The sequence below is a fragment of the Staurois parvus genome, unplaced genomic scaffold (genome assembly GCF_062004578.1).
Source record: "Staurois parvus isolate SC_StPar_1 unplaced genomic scaffold, SC_StPar_1.0 ptg000634l, whole genome shotgun sequence".
NCBI classification, from domain to species: domain Eukaryota; kingdom Metazoa; phylum Chordata; class Amphibia; order Anura; family Ranidae; genus Staurois; species Staurois parvus.
In genome coordinates, this window is record NW_028318430.1 from 14,659,218 (window position 1) to 14,681,691 (window position 22,474).

General features: G+C 41.7%; 1 protein-coding gene across 3 annotated transcripts in view; it reads right to left on the minus strand.

Annotated features, from left to right (window-relative positions):
- Positions 1-22,474, minus strand: part of MYO16 (myosin XVI) — a 468,341-nt gene that overhangs the window by 152,122 nt on the left and 293,745 nt on the right. For all 3 annotated transcript variants that reach the window (XM_089693597.1, XM_089693596.1, XM_089693595.1), the window contains exons 13-15: positions 19,054-19,181; positions 7,184-7,289; positions 2,666-2,783 (exon numbers count right to left, since the gene is read on the minus strand). In XM_089693597.1, the coding sequence (XP_089549723.1) occupies positions 2,666-2,783; positions 7,184-7,289; positions 19,054-19,181 (352 nt within the window). The remainder of the gene's footprint in view (positions 1-2,665; positions 2,784-7,183; positions 7,290-19,053; positions 19,182-22,474) is intronic.

A 22,474-nucleotide genomic window follows, 5' to 3' on the forward strand; every position in this document is an offset into this window, starting at 1 on the left:
TGCTCGTTGCAGCCGGTTTCACCACCAGTCTTCTGTTGGCACTGGCATCTTAAGCATAGGTACCTGGCTTTGACAGCTTGTGGCTTCACAGCCAGGTGCACACTGCATATGTGTAAGTAGCACTGCTCTCTTCCGCCCTCCCACAGTCTTCTGGGACACGCGACAGGTCCCAGAAGACTGTGGGAGGGGGGAGGAGAACTACCACTTCTGATTGCCTAAGGCAATCAGAGTGGAAGTGGGAGCGGGTACCTGTCAAAATTGGGTACCCGCTCCTCAAAGGTACTTATCCTTAATGGGGAGCAGGGAAAGAGTCCTTAAAGCGAAACTTTCCCTTTTGGGTGAAGCTCCACTTTAAGTAAACGATACCTATAAAAAGCTTATAGTTCCTGTAAAGGAATTTAGAATAAAGGATTTGCAATAAAGGATTTAGCTATCTAGGGAAGGTTGTGATATTGCATTCTAGATTGTCTCCTCTTAGGACTACCTGGGCTTTCTGTGAGGCATGACAGCGCCAGTACAATACTCTATTCAAAATACAGGCTTCATTGTAGAGATTAAGGTTGGGGATCCCCAGTCCAACCTTTGGGCTGCACCAGGAATGCATTTGCCTACGTTTAATCCCAATTTAGTTCTTGCAAATACAGAGAAAAAACTTGTTTATCTGCCAAAAATGAATTCTTCATTTTCTATCAAAGGCTGACAACATACAGTATTTTTGAAGTCTGAGTTTTGGCAAAATCACTTTTGCTAAACTACTAGTTGTCAGTTCAAACCTCAACCACCACACTACCTGCCTGGAGTTTGCATGTTCTCCTTGTGCTTGTGTGGCTTTCCTCTGGGTACTCCAGTTTCCTCCAATATTCCAAAGACAGGCTGGTAGGTTAATAGGCTGCTGTCTAAATTGGCTCTAGTATGTATGAATGTTAATTAGGGACCTTAGATTGTAAGCTCCTTGAGGGCAGGGACTAATGCGAATGTACAACTATACAGGTTGAGTGCTGCATAAATTAAAGGAGCTATATAAGTACCTGTAATAAATAAATGAATAAATTACTTAATCACATTCACTATCCTTATCTCCAAAGCATAAGCACTAGTTGACTATGATAAGAAGTAGGAGCAATAAATAGATTCTTTGAAATAACACAGAAAGTATGCACACTACAACTCTGAATTTCAATAGGTCAATAGGTTATTTTACGCTTAGAAAATAGATATAACAAATGCCTTATTAATATATATTTACAAGACCAAGAGAAGGCAAATAAGGGAAGTTCATTTACAATTATTTCAGAAATGTACTATATATATATATATATATATATATATATATATACACACAGTATATCCCTTAGTTCTTCTGGGGAGAAATCCATAAACATGTAACTCTTCTTCTGTACTGCCCTCCTCGCCCAAGTCTGTTTATGTTGGTTGTTGCTATTTAATTGGAAATGTCTTTAGTGGCACTTTCTTAATTTTGCTGGTTAATTGGTCAGGGCATTCTGCTAACTGCCTGTTCCATTTATACAATGTAGTATAAGTCAATATAGGTCTCAGATGTATAATGCATTGTCCTTTGACAACAGTAGTGTGAGCTCTCCACTGTTAGTCTACTGGCCTTGACCCTGCTATGGTTGTCAATAAATGCTATTGAACTGACAGGTTTATACTAACAAGCCTGAGGTGTAACTGCACTGTTAATGAGCTCTAGGATTTATGACAAGTATATCCCATAACACACATAATAATATTCAAATTTGGATGTAACTAAGAATCTTTTCAATATTTTGATAATGGAGTATTACAGTCTTCATAACATAATCATTCATATTATAACATATAGACTGATCGTTTCTTTGTGAGTCGGCAAACATTCAAAATCAGCAGGGGATCAAATACTGTACTTTAGTGAGCGAATTAGACACCCAAAGCTCCCTATACATCTAAATTATTTTCAGTAATAAAAATGAAATGAAACAAAAAATATTTGCCAGAAAAGAAAACTGAAGATTGTAGTGCTTTACTACATTGGTGGTCACTGAAAAAAATGCTCCATTACATTGGGTCAGTAGAAAGTACCTCCCTACATTGTTGGTTAGTGAAGTACCCATTTACATTGGTGGTCAGTGTACAAGTGGTCCTGTGACCTGTTTTGAGCTGACAGCGGGCTGAAGCCTGCTATCGGCTGACATCACAGAGTTGGTCCTGGCTGGGGAAGGATCGTGACCATATTGTCAGTAAGCAGCTGTGAGCCTGAGCCAGCCACTCCCTCCCCTCCACAGCCCAGTGCTCCAGTGAGCATGGGAGGGGGCAGAGCTGACAGTGGTCATGTGACTGAGTTCTCACCCTTAGAGCTGGAGGGGGACAGATGCAGTACTGAACCGATGCTGCACCTACCTAGGTAAGTATGATTTGTAAAAAAAAAAAAATGTTTCCCATACTTCTCTTTTAAATATTTATTCGTATAATAATATATAAAAGATGTTATTAACCAATCACAACTAGAACAGTTTTCTTTTAGGCTTCTAACCCACTGCTTACCTTTCTCTACTTTGACACTGAACATTAAATGCCCCTTTAACTCTCAAACAGATTCAACATTTCTGAAAACCTTTGAAATAATATTAAAAATAATTATTTTAAGTAGATGATAAATATATGTTACCTCCCCATAAAGTTGATGTCCTTTCACAAAACTGTAGCTCAAGAAATTTTATGAAACGACTAGAAGAATTATTAAGTGTTGTTTTGGCATGCCCAAATGCTTCTAGGATTGTATTTACCTGTAATATAAAAACATCTTAATCTCTGGTTTCCTCTAGTGGGAAAGGTATGTCACAGCAAAAGTACAGAACTAATAAAAATATTACTAAAGCATAACAGACATTGCGGCAATCATTTGTACATTACCAAATGAGTTTGAAAATAGTTGCTACTAATTATAGTTGTATCAAAAATGACCAAATATTCTCACCCAGATATATGTTTAGAAATTCTGAACTCCCATCTGTGAAACAGAGTTTATTTTATTAGTTTATTAGAGAGTTGTTGGACATAGAAGCACCATCTAACCACCTGAAAGTTTTTCACAGGCTGTATTTGAGGTGCTTTCTCATTGCATAACATAGATAAATGTTAAAGAATATGTTAACCTAACATTTCATATTCCTGATAAAGCCTGCTGCAACATGTACTTGTATGAAAAAGCCTGCCTAAAATCTTTTTTAAACCTTTTCCTTTCCATGGACAGTTTAAAGTGTATGTTACTCTAATATTTCATATTTGTGATATGTGTATGTTGTTAAAAAGTATCCTGTTCTCCTTGCATTGCTTTCTTTGTGTGTCCCTCTGCTTTCCTATTAACAACTGACCAAACTAGGGAGGAGTGCACAGCGTGGTCAGTTTTATGGCTGTGCTGGGAACTCAGTGTGCTCTCCTCCAATGATTTGTCTTGTAGTGACACACCCTCCTTGCACAATTATTCACTGGGAAGATCAGTGGTCTGCTGTTTCTCCATCCCCAGCTCTCTAAGGTCCTTATGCAGCTGAGAACAGAGATTATGTGATCTCCTATATAAAAGGCAAAAAAAGGTATTTTTAAAGTTTTTTTTAATATATATACACAAATGTTTTGCCTTTCATTTCTATTTTAAACTGAATGGATTGTTTTACAAGGTTAGGGTTCACATATACTTTAAAGTGCTATTATTTTGTGACTCCGGCTATTACTTGTTTCAAAACTTTTTTTCAGCCAGACTATGTAACTACACTCACCGTCCAGTTTATTAGGTACACCTGTTCATTTGCTTGGTAACACAAATTGCTAGACAGTCAATCACATGGCAGCAACTCAATGCATTTAGGCATCTAGATATGCTGAAGATGACTTGCTGAAATTCAAACCGAGCAGCAGAATGGGGAAGAAAAGGGATTTAAGTGACTTTGAACATGGCATGGTTGTTGGTACCAGACAGGCTGATGTGAGTATTTCAGAAACTGCTGATCTACTGAGATTTGCATGCACAGCAATCTCTAGGGTTTACAGAGAATGGTCCAAAAAAGAGAAAATATCCAGTGAGCAGCAGTTGTGTGGACAAAAATGCCTTGTAGATGTCTGAGGTCAGATGGGCAGACTGGTTCGAGATGATAGAAAGGTAACAGTAACTCATGTCAATATGGACCAAAATCTCTGAGGAATATTTCCAACACCTTGCTGAATCTATGCCATGAAGAATTAAGGCAGTTCTGAAAGCAAAAGGGGGTCCAACAAGGTGCTAGCAAGGTGTACTTAATAAAGTGGCCTCTGAGAGTATGTGACTATGTAAAACAAAATCTTGCTTTTCAGTTTGAACATCATTATTTACAGACCATTGTTAAATGTCTAATTTTGAACAATAGGCAAGGAAATACCTATCCTGCCCTCAGCTAATAATGGAATCTTCTACTCCTCCTACCAGTCCATCCCCCACAGTTATTACCTTTTGTACCACTAGCCCCTCCCTCTTAGATTGTAAGCTCCAAGGAGCAGGGCCCTCCTATCCCTCTTGTATTGAACTGTATTGTTGCTGTATTGTCTCCCGTTAGCGCTATATAAATCCTGTCTAATAATAATAATAGTACCTGAAAAAGTCACAGCCAGGACCTTTCACAATATTTTCACAATTTTACTGAGCACTGTCTATGATAATTTTTATTTGCACTGACATTTAAATTTTCAGGACAAGCTTTCAGGGTTTTCCAGACTTTTTGGTCCCAGCAGTACTGTCCAATGGGCAGTCCAAGCTACAATGGGGTATCATCATGCATCATTAGTGAGTGTCCAAGCACTCACTTCCCCGTACCTAAAGATAGGTCTGAAAAGACACAACATATTCAGTAGCTAAACCTATGGTGCAGTAACAGCAGGATAAAGCCACATAATCGTTCTGTAGCCACCTTTGTCCTTGTCAGCATGAAGCAGCAAAAATCAACGCATGCACATATACACTCCATGTATAGCAGAAATATATCAGTCCCCTGCTCTCAAGAGTGATGTACAAATATGCAACTGTGAAACATTCTTTGTGTATGAAATATCAGCACTGGCCTTACTGCCCTCTAGAGATTGGGGAAAAACCCACAGGAACCAACTGTAAAAACAAAGGAAAACAGGGGGTGCACCAGCCTTGTGCATTACCTAGGGTAATAGCTTTATTCATCCAAAACAAAATATACTCACAAACATTGTAGAAACAAAAGCGTGTCATATACAAAGGGACCAGTACACAGGATCAGCTCTTACAGTGAAGGAAATAAGCTTTTGATCCCCTGCTGATTTTGAATGTTTTCCCACTCACAAAGAAATTATCAATCTAAAAATTGAATGGTAGGAGTATTGTAACATTGAGAGACAGAATAGCAACAAAAAATTCAAAAGAAACACATGTCTAACAAATATTGCACTGATTTGCATGTTCATGAGGGAAATAAGTATTTGATCCCCTATCATTCAGTAGGATTTCTGGCTAACGGGGATCTTTCTAACAGGTAACAAGCTGAGATTAGAAGCAGTTTCTTAAAGGGAGTGTTCCTAATCTCATTTTGTTACCTGTATAAAAGACACCTGTCCACAGGAGGAATCAAACAATCAGATTCCAAACACTCCACCATGGCAAAGACCAAAGAGCTCTCCAAGGATGTCAGCGACAAGATTGTAGACATACACAAGGCTTGACTGGGCTGCCAAACTATCTCCAAGCAGCTTGGTGAAAAGGTGACAACAGCTGGTGCAATCATTTGCAAATGGAAGAAACACAAAACAACTGTCAGTCTCCCTAGGTCTGGTGCACCATGCAAGATCTCACCTCTTGGACTGTCAATGAACATGGGAAAAGTGAGGTATCATCCCAGAACTACACGTGAGGATCTTGTCAATGATCTCTAGGCAGCTGGGACCACAGTCACCAAGAAAACAATTGGTAACACACTATGCTGACAAGGATTGAAATCCTGCAGTGCCCGCAAGGTCCCTTTGCTCAAGAAAGCACATGTCCAGGCCCATCTGAATTTTGCCACTGAACTTCTGAATGATGAAGAGGAGGACTGGTTGAAAGTGTTGTGGTCAGAGGAGACCAAAATCGAGCTCTTTGGCATCAACTCAACTCACCGTGTTTGGAGGAGGAGGAATGCTGCCTATTACCCCAAGAACACCATCCCAACTGTCAAACATGGTGGTGGAAACATTCTGCTTTGTGGATGTTTTTCTGCTATGGGGACATGACAACTGCACCTCATCAAAGGGATGATGGACGGGGCAATGTACCATCAAATCTTGGGTGAGAACCTTCTTCCCTCAGCCAGGGCATTGAAAATGGGTCGTGGATGGGTGTTCCAGCATGACAATGACCCAAAAAACACACGGCCAAGGCAACAAAGGAGTGGCTCAAGAAGAAGCACATTAAGGTCCTAGAGTGGCCTAGCCAGTCTCCAGACCTTAATTCGATTGAAAATCTGTATAGGGAGCTGAAAGTTCAAGTTGCCAAACATCAGCCACCAAACCTTAATGACTTGAAAAGGATCTGCCAAGAGGAGTGGGCCAAAACCCCTCCTGAGATGTGTGCAAAACTGGTGGCCAACTACAGGAAATGTCTGACCTCTGTGATTGCCAACAAGGGATTTGCCACCAAGTACTAAGTCATGTTTTGTGAAGGGGATCAAATACTTATTTCTTTCTTGAACATGCAGATCAGTGCATCATTTGTTAGCCATGCATTTCTTTTGAATTTTTTCTTGCTATTCTGTCTCTCAGTCTTACAATACACCTACCATTCGATTTTTAGACTGATCATTTCTTTGAGAGTGGGCAAACATTCAAAATCAGCAGGGGATCAAATACTTATCTCCTTTACCGTAAGGCTGATGAGTTTCGAGGAGCGGTCTCCTCTTCCTCAGGCTGGTGCGCCCCCTGTTTCCTTTGTTTTTACATATTCACTCCAACACTGAGGTTTGCTACTAGCAACCCTAGCATGTCCCAAAAACTGCTGACTGTCTTGCAATGACTAGTTGCAGCACAGTGAGAGTGTTCATTCAGTGGTACACTGTGATTTATGCAGCAATGATACATGATTAGGTAAATGTATGCATTTTGTTGGGCAGATCTATTGAGAAAGAAAGGTGGCAATAAAAGTGTCACTGAGTGAACTTACATGTTTAATCTTTGAATGAAGGGAGTATTTGCGGGAACTACACCTGAGGGCCAGGTGTTTAATAATGTGCTTGTAGGCTTCTGTCTTCCCAGAACCACTTTCGCCACTAGGGATGAAACAGAGAAATTACATTAGTTACAGTAATAACGCATTGTAGAAGGCACCACAACTACGTTTAGGATGTATATGGTAATACTTCTGTATTTAGAACACTTTTTGTGTAAAATGATGATCTACTGAAATGTTCTGCTCACATTTGCTTCTATGTAATGAAAATATAGCAGACCAACAGAGCCACCTTGTGGTACAATAACTAACAGCTTTTTATGCTATGCAGAAACTAGCATCTCCTTTCAACTATGCTATTATTATATATTATTATACAGGATTTATATAGCAGCAACAGTTTGCGCAGCGCTTTACAAACTGAAGGTAGGCATTACAGTTACAATACAATTTGGTACAAGAGGAAACAGAGGGCTGTACTCGTTAGAGCTTACAATCTAGGAGGAAGGGTTGAATAATACAAAAGGTGGAGGGATGAGCTGAGGGAGGAAATAAAATGCAAGGTAGAAGCAGGATAGGTTTCTTTAAACAGAAGGGTTTTCAGGGATTGTCTAAAGGTGGATAGATTAGGAGATAGTCGGACATATTGGGGTAGGGAGTTCCATAGGATGGAAGAAGCTCGGCAGAAGTCCTGGATGTAAGCATGGAAGGAAATGACACGGGAACAAGAGAGCAGAAGGTCTTGGGAGGATCAAAGAGAGCGGTTTGGTTGATATTTTGAGACCAGGTTGGTGATGTAGCTGGGGGCAGAGTTGTGGATGGCTTTGTAAGTTGTTAGTATTTTGAATTTTATTCGTTGGATGAGTGGAAGCCAGTGGAGGGATTGGCAGAGAGGGGTAGCAGACACTGAATGATTGGTAAGGTGGATGAGCCTGGCAGCAGTATTCATGATGGACTGGAGGGTAGATAGCCTATATGAAGGTAAGCCAATGAGGAGGGAGTTGCAGTAGAGGCGAGAGATAACCAGAGAGTGAATTAGCTTTGTGGTATCATTAGTTAAAAAGGGTCATATTCTGGAGATGTTGCAGAAGTTGAGGCGGCATGATTTGGACAGGAATTGGATGTGGGCCTGAAAGGATAGTTCAGAATCCAGGGTTACCCCGAGCACTCTGGCATACGGGGATGGGTTGATAGTGATGCTATTGATCTTGAATGAGAAATCAGGGGAAGAGGCACATGGGGGAGGAAATATTATGAGCTCAGTTTTGGATAGATTGAGGCAACAAACATGCAGAAAACATGGTACTTACATGCATATAAATGGGTAATAAACCCAAAATAAAAAATATAATATATTGCAGCTTACAAAACGTCAGATGTGGTGGCTGCATTCATTTTTTTAAGGCTTTTTTCTCTCTGTTTAACCTATTGATCTGGCCAACAACACACCTCCTGTATTAGAGTGGAATAAGGATCACAGGGCACTTTTGAGCAGTCACATTATCAGTCAGTGGAGGGGAGTATTAGATGTAATAGCAGATTTAAGTACACTAAAAAAAACTGAAGCCAAACTCCAGCTAACACTTTTTAAGCAGTTACAGCTATTGTTTTGGTCCTGTTGAGATAAAGGTTTTTACATAAATAAATAAAGGCTGATCACTGTAAGCAAGTAAGAAACTGTAACCCTGTCAGTGTTAAATGGTTTGTCTCAACTCTGTTTGTCTCAGACTGCAATATCTGAAGGACAGCATGTTCTGATGAAAAGCTAGATCACCAGGTGAAAATAAAAGAAAGCAAGCCAAAAAAGAAAGTTAATACAGCCATCACATCTAAGAATTGATAAGCTGCAATAAAATAAATGTTTCCTTATGGATTTAATACCACTTTAAGGCTAGTTCTCACACATTTATTTGAGCTAATTTTTAAAAAAAATAACATTTAGTTTGGATTTTTTAGATTTAGTGTGTATTTCTTTTTTTACATTTTTAAACATTCAAACTCCTTCTATAACATCAAAGCAACTCAATGACTAATCCAAGAGCATTTATCCACTTGAGTTCCGGAGGGTTTTACCCCCTTCATGACCAGTACATTTTTTGCTATTCAACAGCACTGCGCTACTTTAAAGTATAACTTTTTAGCAATTTTCTAGCTTTGAATAGAGTGCAGTGGGATTAGAACACTTCTCAGTTTGTATTGATATCAGTGCCTTTGTTAAGGAGATTCACCCTCTATTTGTCCTGTTTACCATTATTATTGAAAGATAAATTAAAGGAAAATCCCAAATTTTGGGTTGTCCCCAGAAAAGTAATAAAGGGGAAATCTGTTTAGCTGTGGGTCAGGAAGTGAAGGGAAATCTCAGCAATGGGACACAGACGGCGAAAAAAAATTTAACAGGGGTTATAACCCTCCCTTGCCCTATCCAGAATGAAAAAAAAAGTTTTGCCTATAGTTCTACTTTAACTGGCAATTGCACAGTCATGCAATACTGTATGCAAATTAAATTTGTATAATTGTTTCCACACAAATCGAGCTTTCTTTTGGTGTTATTTGATCACCACTGATGTTTTTTTTGCAATATAAATGAAAGAAGACCAAAAATTTGGAAAAACACAATATTTTCTACTTCCTGTCATAACACATATCCAATAAAATCAAATTGCATCATAAATTTTGTAAGTTGTAATTTTTTGTCACAATTTTTTTATAATGAAGAAATTGAATAAAATGTGTTTTTTCTAATTTTTTTTAACATACTATCACCAGTGCAATATAGCATCATTATATGTCCAGGGGCGGACTGACCATTTGGAAACTCGGACACTGCTCGAGGGCCCGGGGTCAGTAGGGGGCCCCCTGAGATGCCCCTGGTACCTTTTTCATAGGCTTATTTGAGTTTGGGCAAGGACACAGGGGCCCCATGATCCCCTATTGCCCATGGGCCACATGAGTTGTCAGTCCGCCCCTGTATATGTCTGATGTGGAGGTGATCAGAGAAACTGTCTGGTGTCAGTATTTAAAAAAAAAAAATGTAACTCATTTTTTATAAACATTTTTAAACTTTTTTATTTTTCATTTTATTTTTGTTTTACACTTTGCTGTTATGATGAAGATTATTGTAACAGCAAAGTTTATGCCTGTCATGAATGGGTTAAAAATGTAGATGTACGTGATTTTGCCTGCAGGTACCAACCTGCCGTAGTATGTGTACTGTGGCTGGTTGCCAAGTGTTTAAAAATGCATACTTTAAAAAAAATGGCTATTTGGTTTTCAAGAGGAATAATAAAAAGCCTTGGACTGGATATAACACTTATATACTGTATGTATAACACTTATATACTGTATATACATTGTCCAGTTAACAACAATATTCAGCAAGTATTTAGTGTGAATTTCCTAGAAAAGGAGAAATTCACATTCCATTTTTGATATTTTCTTCTAAAATAAATAGTGAAAACTTTCGACAGTATGGAAAAACATAACTGCACATTTCAATAAGGCAGCAATAAAATTGGCTGCCTTATAAAAAAAAAGTAATTCAAGACAACCAGTAAAGTTCTTTTACTGATTACACTGCCTGTACAATAATCTGTGAATGGGGGAGACAATTCTCTGACCAATCATGATCTCCCCCATTCACAGATCTTGTTACAGGAAGTGTATTTACTGAAAGAATGGAGGAGAGGGCAGGAGTGGGTGTATCCCTGTCAAATCAATTTTACTTCAGCCCAGAGATCTGAAGCTCTTAACTCCTTTAGTGCCAGAGGTTGGACAACAGGAAGAGGACAGGGCAACCCTATAGTGAAGATTTCTAGAGAATGCAGAAGCTTCCATATCATGGGACTTGATTACAAGTAGTGATGGGCCAAACACCCCCATGTTCAGGTTCACGGCATGCTTGAACCTAATGAACGTTCAGCCGCGAACTTCGAACTCAAAGCATGAGACTCGAACTTGTAAATGGAAAAGTGCCCATTTTAAAGCCTTATAAGCAAGGTATTGGCCATAAAAAGGGTATGGGGACTCGGGCACTGCCCTGAGGGACATGAATCAGTGAAAATAAAAATTCAAAAAGTACCATTGGGGCAGTAATTTTTCATTGCTTAAAGTAAAAATAACTGAAAAATCCCTTTAAATATCATGGCTGAGTGGACCCCTCTAAACTACCTGCAAAGTTGCACATCTGTATAATTTATAGAACCTGCTGCAGCAGGACTGACATAAAAAAAAAACAGTGTGGGGCCCCTCCCCTAATCCATACCAGACACTTTGGGGTTTATTTACTAAAGCTGGAGAGTCCAAAATCAGACTCCCTTCTGCATAGAAACCAATCAGCTTCCAGGTTTCATTGCCAAAGCTTCATTGAACAAGCTGAGGTTAGAAGCTGATTGGTTTCTATGCAGAAGGGAGTCTGATTTTGGACTCTCCAGCTTTAGTAAATAAACCCCTTTAGGTCTGGTAGGAAGGTTTAGAGGGGCTCCACAGTAATTTTCTTTTCAAGTGTGTGGGGTTCCCCCTAAAAGCCATACCATATTTTTCCCCGTAGAACCATGGTGTCACATTCAGCAGGCAAAGGAAACCTTTGGTGGGCTACAGGTAAGGTGCCTCTGGCTGTATGCAGCACCTTTGTCAACTTAGGCTCAGTCTTTTAAACCCTTCCTACAGGCTATATTTCCCCCACTTATCTAGCTGGTCTTTCCTCCTTCTATATTTCTATTAGCTCCTCTGCAAGCCTATGTACTGCAGAAGAGCAAACACAAATGCAGTGAGGGAAAGCCAGTCAATGCAGAAAGAGGGATGTCTTTACACGGATAAAGGAGATTTTAGTAGGATTGCTGCAAGTGGTTGAGTGAAGCTGATGCTGTGAGTCCTGCAGAGTGTTGTGTATTTGGTACGTTATCCTCCGCAACACAAAGCAAACCCTCCTTCAACAACCAGAAACAGAAGATGATTTAAGATGATTGAACAGAAGATGACTAAACTATTTACTGAATGTGATCAGTAGTTATTAGCAGCAATGTACTGTATGTGTTATTGTTGCTCCTAAAAAGGATGCTGCACAGTGAATTTGGTGTATCTGGCCAGTGAATTTAGGTAAAAGGTTGTAATATATTCCAATTACCATTTATACTGTATGTGCCAAATAGTCATCCATAGATGAAGATGTGACCTCCTTTGTGGCCCATCCTTGGACTTGAGCTTGACATGCTTGCCCTAGACTAACCCCTTATACCTCTAGATTTCTTCCACTGTATCTTGTTTTTTTATGCTTTTTTTTCCCTTTATCATTTGATGTTGTATAGACAATTGTTTGAACCACATTTACATGTATTATTCTTGCTTCTATCAGTTACATTGTGCAGTGCACGAGAGCTGATGGCACTATGTAAATTATTAATGATAATAATTATAATACCAATAATACACATTATGTTTACTGTATTTCTAAATTTTGCCTGCGATATGCAGTCTGGCACATGGAAAACACACAAATCTCTAGATAATTTTACTCTGATGAAGCCAATGACAGCTGAGTAAATAAAATTCAAAGTGTATTTTGAATAAATAGTGTGAAATGCAGCTTGTCTATAAAATTGAGTGTAAATATTTATAAGATATCAGTATAGCAAGGGATGAATGGCACACTATCTCAGCAATTATATGGGGAATTGTAGAGAAAAGTATAAAAATTGCATGAGGCCCCTTAAGAGAACAAGGAAGAACTAATCTCCTGGCAGAAAATTTTATACAGTGCACCAACCTATTAAAGCTGTACTACACTCCTCCCTCCCATCCCTCTTTGTTATTTCCTAATCCTATTTTGTAGTATGCAGCAAGTTGATTTTCTTTTTTTTTTCGTATTCAAATTGAGATACCAAAAGTCTGTCTTCTGTTTTCTGCTAAATTAGAATTTGGTCTGAATGGCAGTGACCAGCATTACAATGTGATACCTTCATTGGTGGCTGAAGCCTCTATAAAAGCTGATAGTGCCAATGTAGTGTGCACTATAGAATTTCCAATCCCACCCAACAGGCAAACCTTTAGCATTGTGTGAAGTTACTAATAAAAATGTAAAATAGTGGTACAGTTCATAGACGGTTGAGCAATGATAGCTTATGAATCTATTTTTATTTTATACAAAAACTTAGTAAAACCTAAAACTATATAAAGGGGAAATATCCTGTTAAAGTGTAAGTAAACTCCAACAATGAATTTCTCTTATTTATATTGCTTGGTCTGTTAAACACAGCTGGAAAGAAAATGTACCTGTTTAATCAATGCAAAAAAAAATACCCAGTGATCTAGCCAACAAGTTGATAGTTTCCTTTGTTATCTGCCCCTGTTGCACTATTACCTGTTACCTTTGCTCCCTGCTCTCTCTGTAGGCTACACAACCCCCCCCATCATATATCAAATGAGAGGAGGAGGTGTTCTGCAGTACTTTTCTAAGGTTGGAATGCTGCTCCACCAAGGATACAATACAGTAAGTGAGGGTTGTCATCCCAAGACTAGAAGTGTTATTTAAAAGAATTGCATAGGAAAAAAGGAAAAAAGCATGGCAAAAGAAAACTAATGCAGCCACTATATCTAAAAACTGGTAAGCTACAAAATATAAAATTTTTTGTCTTTGGGTTTATGTACACTTTAACCACTTTCCTACTGGACACCTTTACCCTCTTCCTGCCCAGGCCAATTTTCAGCTTTCAGCGCTGTCACATTTAAATGACAATTGCACAGTCATGCAACACTGTACCCATATGAAATGTTTATCATTTTTTTCACACAAATAGAGCTTTATTTTGGTGGTATTTAATCACCACTGGGTGGTTTATTTTTTTGCACTATAAACAAAAAAAAACAAAAATAAAAAAAGTTTTTTTTTGTTTCTATTATAAAATTACCTGCAAACCGGTAATTTTTTTTCCTTCACTGATGTGCGTTGATGAGGCTGCACTGATAGGCAACAGTGATGGGCACTGATAGGCAGCACTGATGAGGCGGCACTGGTGGCCATTGATGAGGAGGCACTGATTTGCATTTGTGCCCTGTGCCCTGATTATCAGTGCAGATGTCTGCTTTGACAGTTACCAGCAGTACTTTCCTCGCGCTGTGACAGCATGAGGAAAGTACTGCCAATAACCAGCAAGTGTATTTAGATAGTTTTCAGCTGTGATTTGACACAGCTGAACACGTGGCAAAAGGCCGCTGTAATTGGCCTTTTATCATGTCATGTGATCAGCTGTGTCCAAAGGACACAGCGATCACAGACAGCACTGGGTGTGCACCGCTATGGGCGTGTTCTGGGAGGACGTCAAATGACCAAGGGCAGACTGACCATTCGGGCACTCGGGCACTGCCCGAGGGCCTGGGGCCAGAGGGGCCTCATGAGAGGCTCCTGAGAGGACAGGGTGGGATGCATGGAGTAAGCCAACTCTGGGTCTGATCCTGAGAGGAGAGAGAGGCTGAGAGAGCAGGGAAGGAGGAGGAGGACACTGTGTGGGAAATACAACATGCTGCCTAGAGAATGGTGGAGAGAGGGGGGTGAGAGAGAGAGAGAGAGGGGGTGAGAGCCAGGAGCCACTCTGTCATAGTTTACACTGAGCCCTGTATACCATCCATGGTGACTATGTGTGCAGGGAGGGGTTCAGTGATGGAACGTGTGCAGAGGGGGTACAGCGATGGAACGTGTGCAGAGGGAGTGCAGCAATAGAACATGTGTGCAGGGGGGGGTACAGCGATGGGACACGTGTGCAGAGGGAGTACAGTGATGGAACATGTGTGAAGGGAGTGTACAGTAATGGAACATGTGTGCAGGGGAGTTACAGCGATGGAACATGTGTGCAGGGGGGTACAGCGATGGAACATTTGTGCAGGGTGGGTACAGCGATGGAACATGTGTGCAGGGAGAGTACAGCGATGAAACGTGTGCAGGGGGGCTACAGCAATGGAACATGTGTGCAGGGGGGGTACAGCGTTGGAACATGTGTGCAGGGGGTACAGCGATGGAACATGTGTGCGGGGGTGCAGTGATGGAACATATGTGCAGAGGGGGTACAGCGATGGAACGTGTGCAGAGGGAGTGCAGCAATAGAACATGTGTGCAGGGAGTGTACAGTAATGGAACATGTGTGCAGGGGAGTTACATCGATGGAACATGTGTGCAGGGGGGTACAGCGATGGAACATTTGTGCAGGGGGGTGCAGCGATGGAACACGTGTGCAGAGGGGGTACAGCGATGGAACGGGTGTGTAGAGGGGGTACAGCGATGGAACACGTGTGCAGAGGGAGTGCAGCGATGGAACACGTGTGCAGAGGGGGTGCAGCGATGGAACACGTGTGCAGGGAGAGTACAGCAATGAAACGTGTGCAGGGGGGCTACAGCAATGGAACATGTGTGCAGGGGGGTACAGCACTGGAACATGTGTGCAGGGGGGTACAGCGATGGAACATGTGTGCAGGGGGGGTGCAGTGATGGAACATGTGTGCAGAGGGAGTGCAGCAATAGAACATGTGTGCAGGGGGGTACAGCGATGGGACACGTGTACAGAGGGAGTACAGTGATGGAACATGTGTGCAGGGAGTGTACAGTAATGGAACATGTGTGCAGGGGAGTTACAGCGATGGAACATGTGTGCAGGGGGGTACAGCGATGGAACATTTGTGCAGGGGGGTGCAGCGATGGAACACATGTGCAGAGGGGGTACAGCGATGGAACGCGTGTGCAGAGGGGGTACAGCGATGGAACGCGTGTGCAGAGGGGGTGCAGCGATGGAACACGTGTGCAGAGGGGGTGCAGCGATGGAACACGTGTGCAGAGGGAGTGCAACGATGGAACACGTGTGCAGAGGGAGTGCAACGATGGAACACGTGTGCAGAGGGAGTGCAGCGATAGAACACGTGTGCAGAGGGAGTACAGTGATGGGACACGTGTGCCGAGGGAGTGCAACGATGGAACACGTGTGCAGAGGGAGTGCAGCGATAGAACACGTGTGCAGAGGGAGTACAGCGATGGGACACGTGTGCAGAGGGAGTGCAACGATGGAACACGTGTGCAGAGGGAGTGCAACGATGGAACACGTGTGCAGAGGGAGTGCAGCGATGGAACTCATGTGCAGAGAGGGTACACCGATGGAAGATGTGTGCAAGTGGGGTACAGTGTTGGAACACATGTGCAGGGGGGTACAGCAATGAACATGTGGGGGATCCAGTGTGTATGGGAGCGCTGTATTTCATATAAAGGGGGCCCAGTATGTAGTGAGTGGGGGCAGTGTACTCATAATGAAGGATCCCCTGTCATGTAAATGGGGGGCTGCACCTCCTATATTGAGAGACCCCCTGTGTGAACTCAGTACATTTTATATTGAGGAACCCCCTGTATGAACTGGGAACGGAGGCTCTGTACAGCATGTAATGAGGGAAAAACTTTCTGACCTGAGAATTGGGGTTCATTGTGCTTTACAATTGTGGGTCCCCTTTCTGCCCTAAGTGGGGGCTCTGTGTGCCTTATAATGAGAGGTCCGCTCTGTGACCTGAGGATGACCATGTACTCTGCACTTTATAATAGGGAACCCCATGTGTGCCTTGAGGATGGGGGGCACTATCTATACCTCTTCTCATACCCTCTCTAAACCCCTCTTTATCTCATCCATGTCCTCTCACCCCCTCTCTCTCTTGCCCCCTCTCTCACCCCCTCTCTCTCACCCCTCCTCTCTCTCTTACCCCCTCTCTCTCACACCCCCCTCTCTCACACCCCCATCTGTCTCTCACACACTCCCTCTCTCACACCCCCTATCTCTCTTATCCCCTCTCTTTAACCTCCTCTCACACCTTTCTTTCAGCCCCTCTATCTCTTTCACCCACTCTCTCCAAGCCCCTCTCACCTTCTCTCTCACCACCCTTCTCCTTCACCTGCATTTTCTCACTCCCTCACCTCCCTCTCCCTTTCACACCCCCTCTCTCTCACCCTTTCTCTCTTTCACTCCTTCCCGTTCTCTCCTCCCTCTCTGCCCCTCTCTCCCCCCTCTCTCACCCCCTCACCTCCCTCTCTCACCCCCTCACCTCCCTCTCCCCTCCTTTCTCACCCACTGACATCCCTCTCCCCCTCTCTTTCTCACAACCCCTCTCTCTCACCCCCTCTCTCTCTCACCTTTCTCTAGCTCATTCCTTCCTCTTCTCACTTCCATTCTCTCCCCCCACCTCTTCCACTTTACCATCTCTTTCCCTCCTATTCCAGTTTCTGTCATATTTCAGGTTCTCAGTAGGTGTTCTGTCAGTAGATATTACGTTTCCTGACAGGAAGGAGCTGAGTTGGAGCCGAAGGCCCACACAAGGCAATTAACCCCTCAATCATCAGGAGTCTATGTAACCAACCCCCGAAAACTATACCCAATTTTTGCTGCAATGTGCAGCACTTCTTTCTCTGTCATTAAGGCTCAAATTAAGATCTTGCACATAGGCCCACTTCTTTCATAAGACACTCCTGGTTGAGTCATAAAGATGGCTGCCACGTGGCAGCCATTTTTAAATCTAGAAGTACCCAGCAGCTTCTACAGAAAGAAGCCAAGAACGTCCAGACAGGCTAAGCTGCGGTAGATATTTAAGGTCCCCTTCTGCTGCTGAGCTGCAATATGTAGGAGGGGCTTTAGTGTAGGTGTGGCTTGAATGTGGGCAGGGACACAGGGAGCCCCATTATCTTCTATTGCCTGGGGGCCCCATGAGTTGTCAGTACGCCCCTGCACATGACACCCTCCCAGAACTGGACTACCACGCTGTAGCCATGTTTCAGCTATAGTGCAGTAGCAAAGTGGTTAAAGTTATTCTAAAGTTTTCTTTTTTTAAATAACAAACATGTTATACTTACAGTACCTGCTCTGTACAATGGTTTTACACAGAGAAACCCTGGTCCTCCCTTTCTCAGATCCCCCTTTGGTGCCCTTGACTTCTCCCCTGAGCCAACCCTGTGTGTTAACTGACATACAGAGGTGCCCACACACACACTCCCTCCTCATTGACTGTAATTGACAGTAGCAGGAGCTAATGGCTCCTGCTGCTGCCTCTGAGCCAATAAGGGGGATGAGAGCCTAGATAGACACCGCTCTTGTGCACAACTCTGGATCGAGATGGAGCTCAGCTAACTATAAGGGGGCTCTGCATGCAGGTTTTTTTTACCTTAAAGCAAAAAATGCATCAAGATTAAAAGAACTGCCTTTAGAACCACTTTAAAGTACCCATGCCCACGTTTTTTTTATAAATGATATCTACAATGTCAGGCAATAGGTGGGAAAAGCACCAAAGACTGCAAGGTATAATTCTGCACACCTTGCATGAAAGCTAGAATGGATGTTTTTTCTTTGTTCCCCTTTAACAGTTCAGAGATTAACATGGCTCTGCAATCACAGTACATGTTACAATAACAATTTGAGAGTTTATGCAAATAGGTGTCTTTATGAAGGAGCCTCTAAACATATGGCCAACTATAATCACCCCCTTTAAAGTCAGTTCCATAATGTTCACTTAATTATGCAGAAGTAACACAAAGAATTCATCAACAAAACATTGCACGCACCTAATTTCTGAGTCCAATCTGGAATTGCTTTGCCAGACTAATTTTATGATATTCTAAGTGTCAAGCTAATATTGTAAACTATAAAAATAAAATGTATGTATTGACAAGCTAAAACAGTGCAAACATTTCTTATTATTCTAATTTACTGTAATAGCAACAAACCACCCACCTCTCTTTCTTACTGTTTCTGTTATCATTCTGCTATAACAAGGCATGATGATAATGAATGCACAATGTCCAATACAATCCCTTTCAGTGCACACAGAAATTAAATATGCTAATACCAAGCAGACGGTACCTTAAGATAAAGCACTGTGGTCTCCTCTCTTGGAAAACCATATGGTAAGCCCTCTCCGAACAGGCAAATATGTGAGGAGGAAGAGAAGAACATAAGCGGCCAGAGATGTTATGATACAATTGTGTGACCTAAAATTATGGAAAATAAAGTTTGTTTGTTATTGCATTTCATTTTCTGTCTCCAAAATTCTGCTGCATTGCTTCCAAACTAGGTACATACCAATCAAAGAAGTTGTAAGTGCAAAATATAAACAAACATGGAGATTACTGTAGGTTAACAAAGTTTTTAGTGGGTAAAAAAGCAAATTTTACTATTTTAATTGTACTGTTATTGAGTGTTTTACAGAGGGGTTTATTTATGAAAGCTGAAGAGTGCAAAATCAGTCTCACTTCTGCACAGAAACCGATCAGCTTCCAGGTTTTATTGCCAGAGCTTAATTGAACAAGCCGAAGTCATAAGCTGATTGGTTTCAATGCAGAAATGAGCCTGATTTTGCACTCTCCAGCTTTAGCAAATAAACCCCAAAATGTATCCACAAAAGAAAAAACACCTGTGAATTATTAGGTCACTCATTACCAATCAGTCCTAACAATGTTGCTATGAAGTGCAGTGAAATGAGTCAGTATGTGCTTCAAACATGCAGCTATGGCTGAGAGAGTTTTTTCATATCACTGCAGTTTATCTATCTTTAATGAGGCATGCCTAGAGAGAGGGCAGCATTGAACTGCTATAGGGTGGTATTACATTAAACCTGCCCAGACAGTTTTTAGAGCTTGCAAGGAAAAACCTGGCAAAAAGTCTCTATACACTGGAGAATATATATGCTTAAAGTGGTTGTAAAGGCTGAAGGTTTTTCTATGCATGAAGGTAAAAAAAACCTTCTGTTTGCAGCATCCCCCCCAGCCCTCCCTAATACTCACCTAAGCCCCCTCTCAATCCAGTGATGTGTACTATCCAAGGACTCCCTTTCTTCATTGGCTGAGACAGCAGCTGGAGCCATTGGCTCCTGCTGCTGTCAATCACAGTAAGTGAGCCAATGAGAATAGAGAGGGGGCCGAGCCGTGACTCCATGTGCAGCAGCTGGGGAGTGCACATGCTCAGGTGCCCCTATAGCAAGCTGCTTGCTGTGGGGGCACCCAACACAATGGAGGGGCCAGGAGCACTGGTGGGGGACCCTAGAAGAGGAGGATCCGGGCTGCTCTGTGCAAAACCACTGCATAGAGCAGGTAAGTATGACATGTTTGTTATTTGAAAAAAAATTAAGCCTTTAGAATCACTTTAAAAGATAACTGTGTTTTTGGAACAAGTTGTCTTTTAAGACATGGCCCAACCCCATCTTCACTGTGCAGTCTTGTCCAAAGCCTCACAGCCATTTTTCAGAAAGCATTCTTCCTGAGTTTTCTTCATCTAGTCCATCACACCATGGTCCCATTTATTCCAGTGGGAATCTGAGCATATGGTGGCCTCCAGTGGCCCACAGGAGCGAATAGGGGTGCAGAATGCATACACAGAATAAGGAAACTTGGTTGCAGGCCCTTTCTGAAGCAAGGCTCTGCAGCAGCAGGGTTGCACAGTAAAGACTACAGGAACAGGGGCAAAGGTAGATATTAAACATGCTGGGCTACACTCAGAGGGGTGAGGCTATGACTTAAAGTGATTGTAAACCGTAATTTTTGATTTAAAAAAAAAAAAAAAGATTAAACATGTTATACTTACCATGGTTTTTCACAGAGCAGCCCCAGTCCTTCACTTCTGGGGTCCCTCGCCGACTACTCTTCTTCTGCATGTGCCACCATAGGACACACCGGGGTTTATTTACTAAACCTGGTTGACTCAGAATCTTGTCCACTTCTGCATAAAAATCAATCAGCTTCCAGGTTTTATTGCTGAAGCTTAACTGAACATGCTAAGGTTAGAAGCTGATTGGCTACCATGCACAGGTGCCCAAGATTCTGAGTCAACCAGTTTTAGTAAATCTCCTATACCATGTCTGTGCCTATGGACACAAACAGAGGGACTGGTTTCCATTCTCCAATCCCTGGTCACAGGATTTGGTTAACAGCAGCAGAAGCCAATGGCCCCTGCTGTTATCAATCTTCCCTATAAGGAGGGAGAGAGCTCATGTACGCAGAGGTAAGCAGAGAATGCATTAAGGTAAAAAAAGCCTTCAGCCCTTAGAACCACTTTAAAGGACAATTTGTAGCAAACATTAATTTGCTTCTCATTTCCCTTTTTCTGGAATGAGTAGTTTATGTTAGTTGCGATCATGTGTAGTGCTCTATGTACACTACAAATCCCACAGTCTATAGTCCCTAGTCCATCTCAGGAGAGAACAAGAGAGGGTGGCTGCATTCCTACGTACACTGGGGCCATGGAAAACAAATGTAGCCACCCTCTAACAGGAAGTCAGATCACAGAAATAAAAGGAAAAAAATGAATTAGATTTGGAGGAAAATGCTTCTGCGAGTAAAGCTCTGGAAAACATTAGAATATACAGTATATGTATTACAATTTACCAATTCTGTGATGTGGTGGCTGCATTAGTTTTCTCTTTTCAGGCTAAGTACTTTGATCCTGTCAACAATTTTGGTTCAATGTAATTCTAGTGCACTGAATTGATATTTAAAACAATGTTATCAGAATTCTTAACTATCTTCTGTGAACTAAAAACCGTCATCCCCTCTATGAAATTAAGATAAGAAACGAGGGAGGTGATTGTAATCAAAATCAGAAGAGCAAGATAACAATTCTGCTCCTCAATAGATGAAGTACAGTAAGGCCCCTTTCACACGGGTGGAAAGGTGGACCGAACAGGACTGTCCATTGCTCTTTATGGATCGGCAGATGCAAAGGGATATGTGTCCATTTACACCCACCTGCGTCAAATCCAACCAGATCTATTCACAATTAATCTAGTGGATTGAATTGGATGACAGTAAGCTGTAAAAGGACACAGTCCGTTTACATATGACAGCCCATAGAGGAAAGTGGGCTGTGTCCATGTGCGCTCTGCATAAGCAAAGCGGACATGGACCCGTCATCCACCTGTTCAATGGGAATCAATGGGCAGATCCACCGATGAGCAGGTGAATCCACTAGCATAGTCTACCCATGTGAAAGGGGCCTATGTGAGTTTTGTTGCCCTAAGACAGAAAGTGTGGTATTACCAGGTGAAAAAAAGGGAAAAAGTTTGAAATAAGGAAACTATCGATGCCACTACAACTAAGGACAGGTAAGCTGCATATTATTACTTTGTTTTGGGGTTTTGATGTGCTTTGTAACTTACAATGTACAGGTACGTATTATTCATTCTTTTATAGGCTGGCTTTAATTTTTTTTCTTTATAGCAACAGGGTACTTTGAATGAAGAAATTCACTAAATTCATTAAATCGCTTCAATTATTTTGAATGCATATAATAT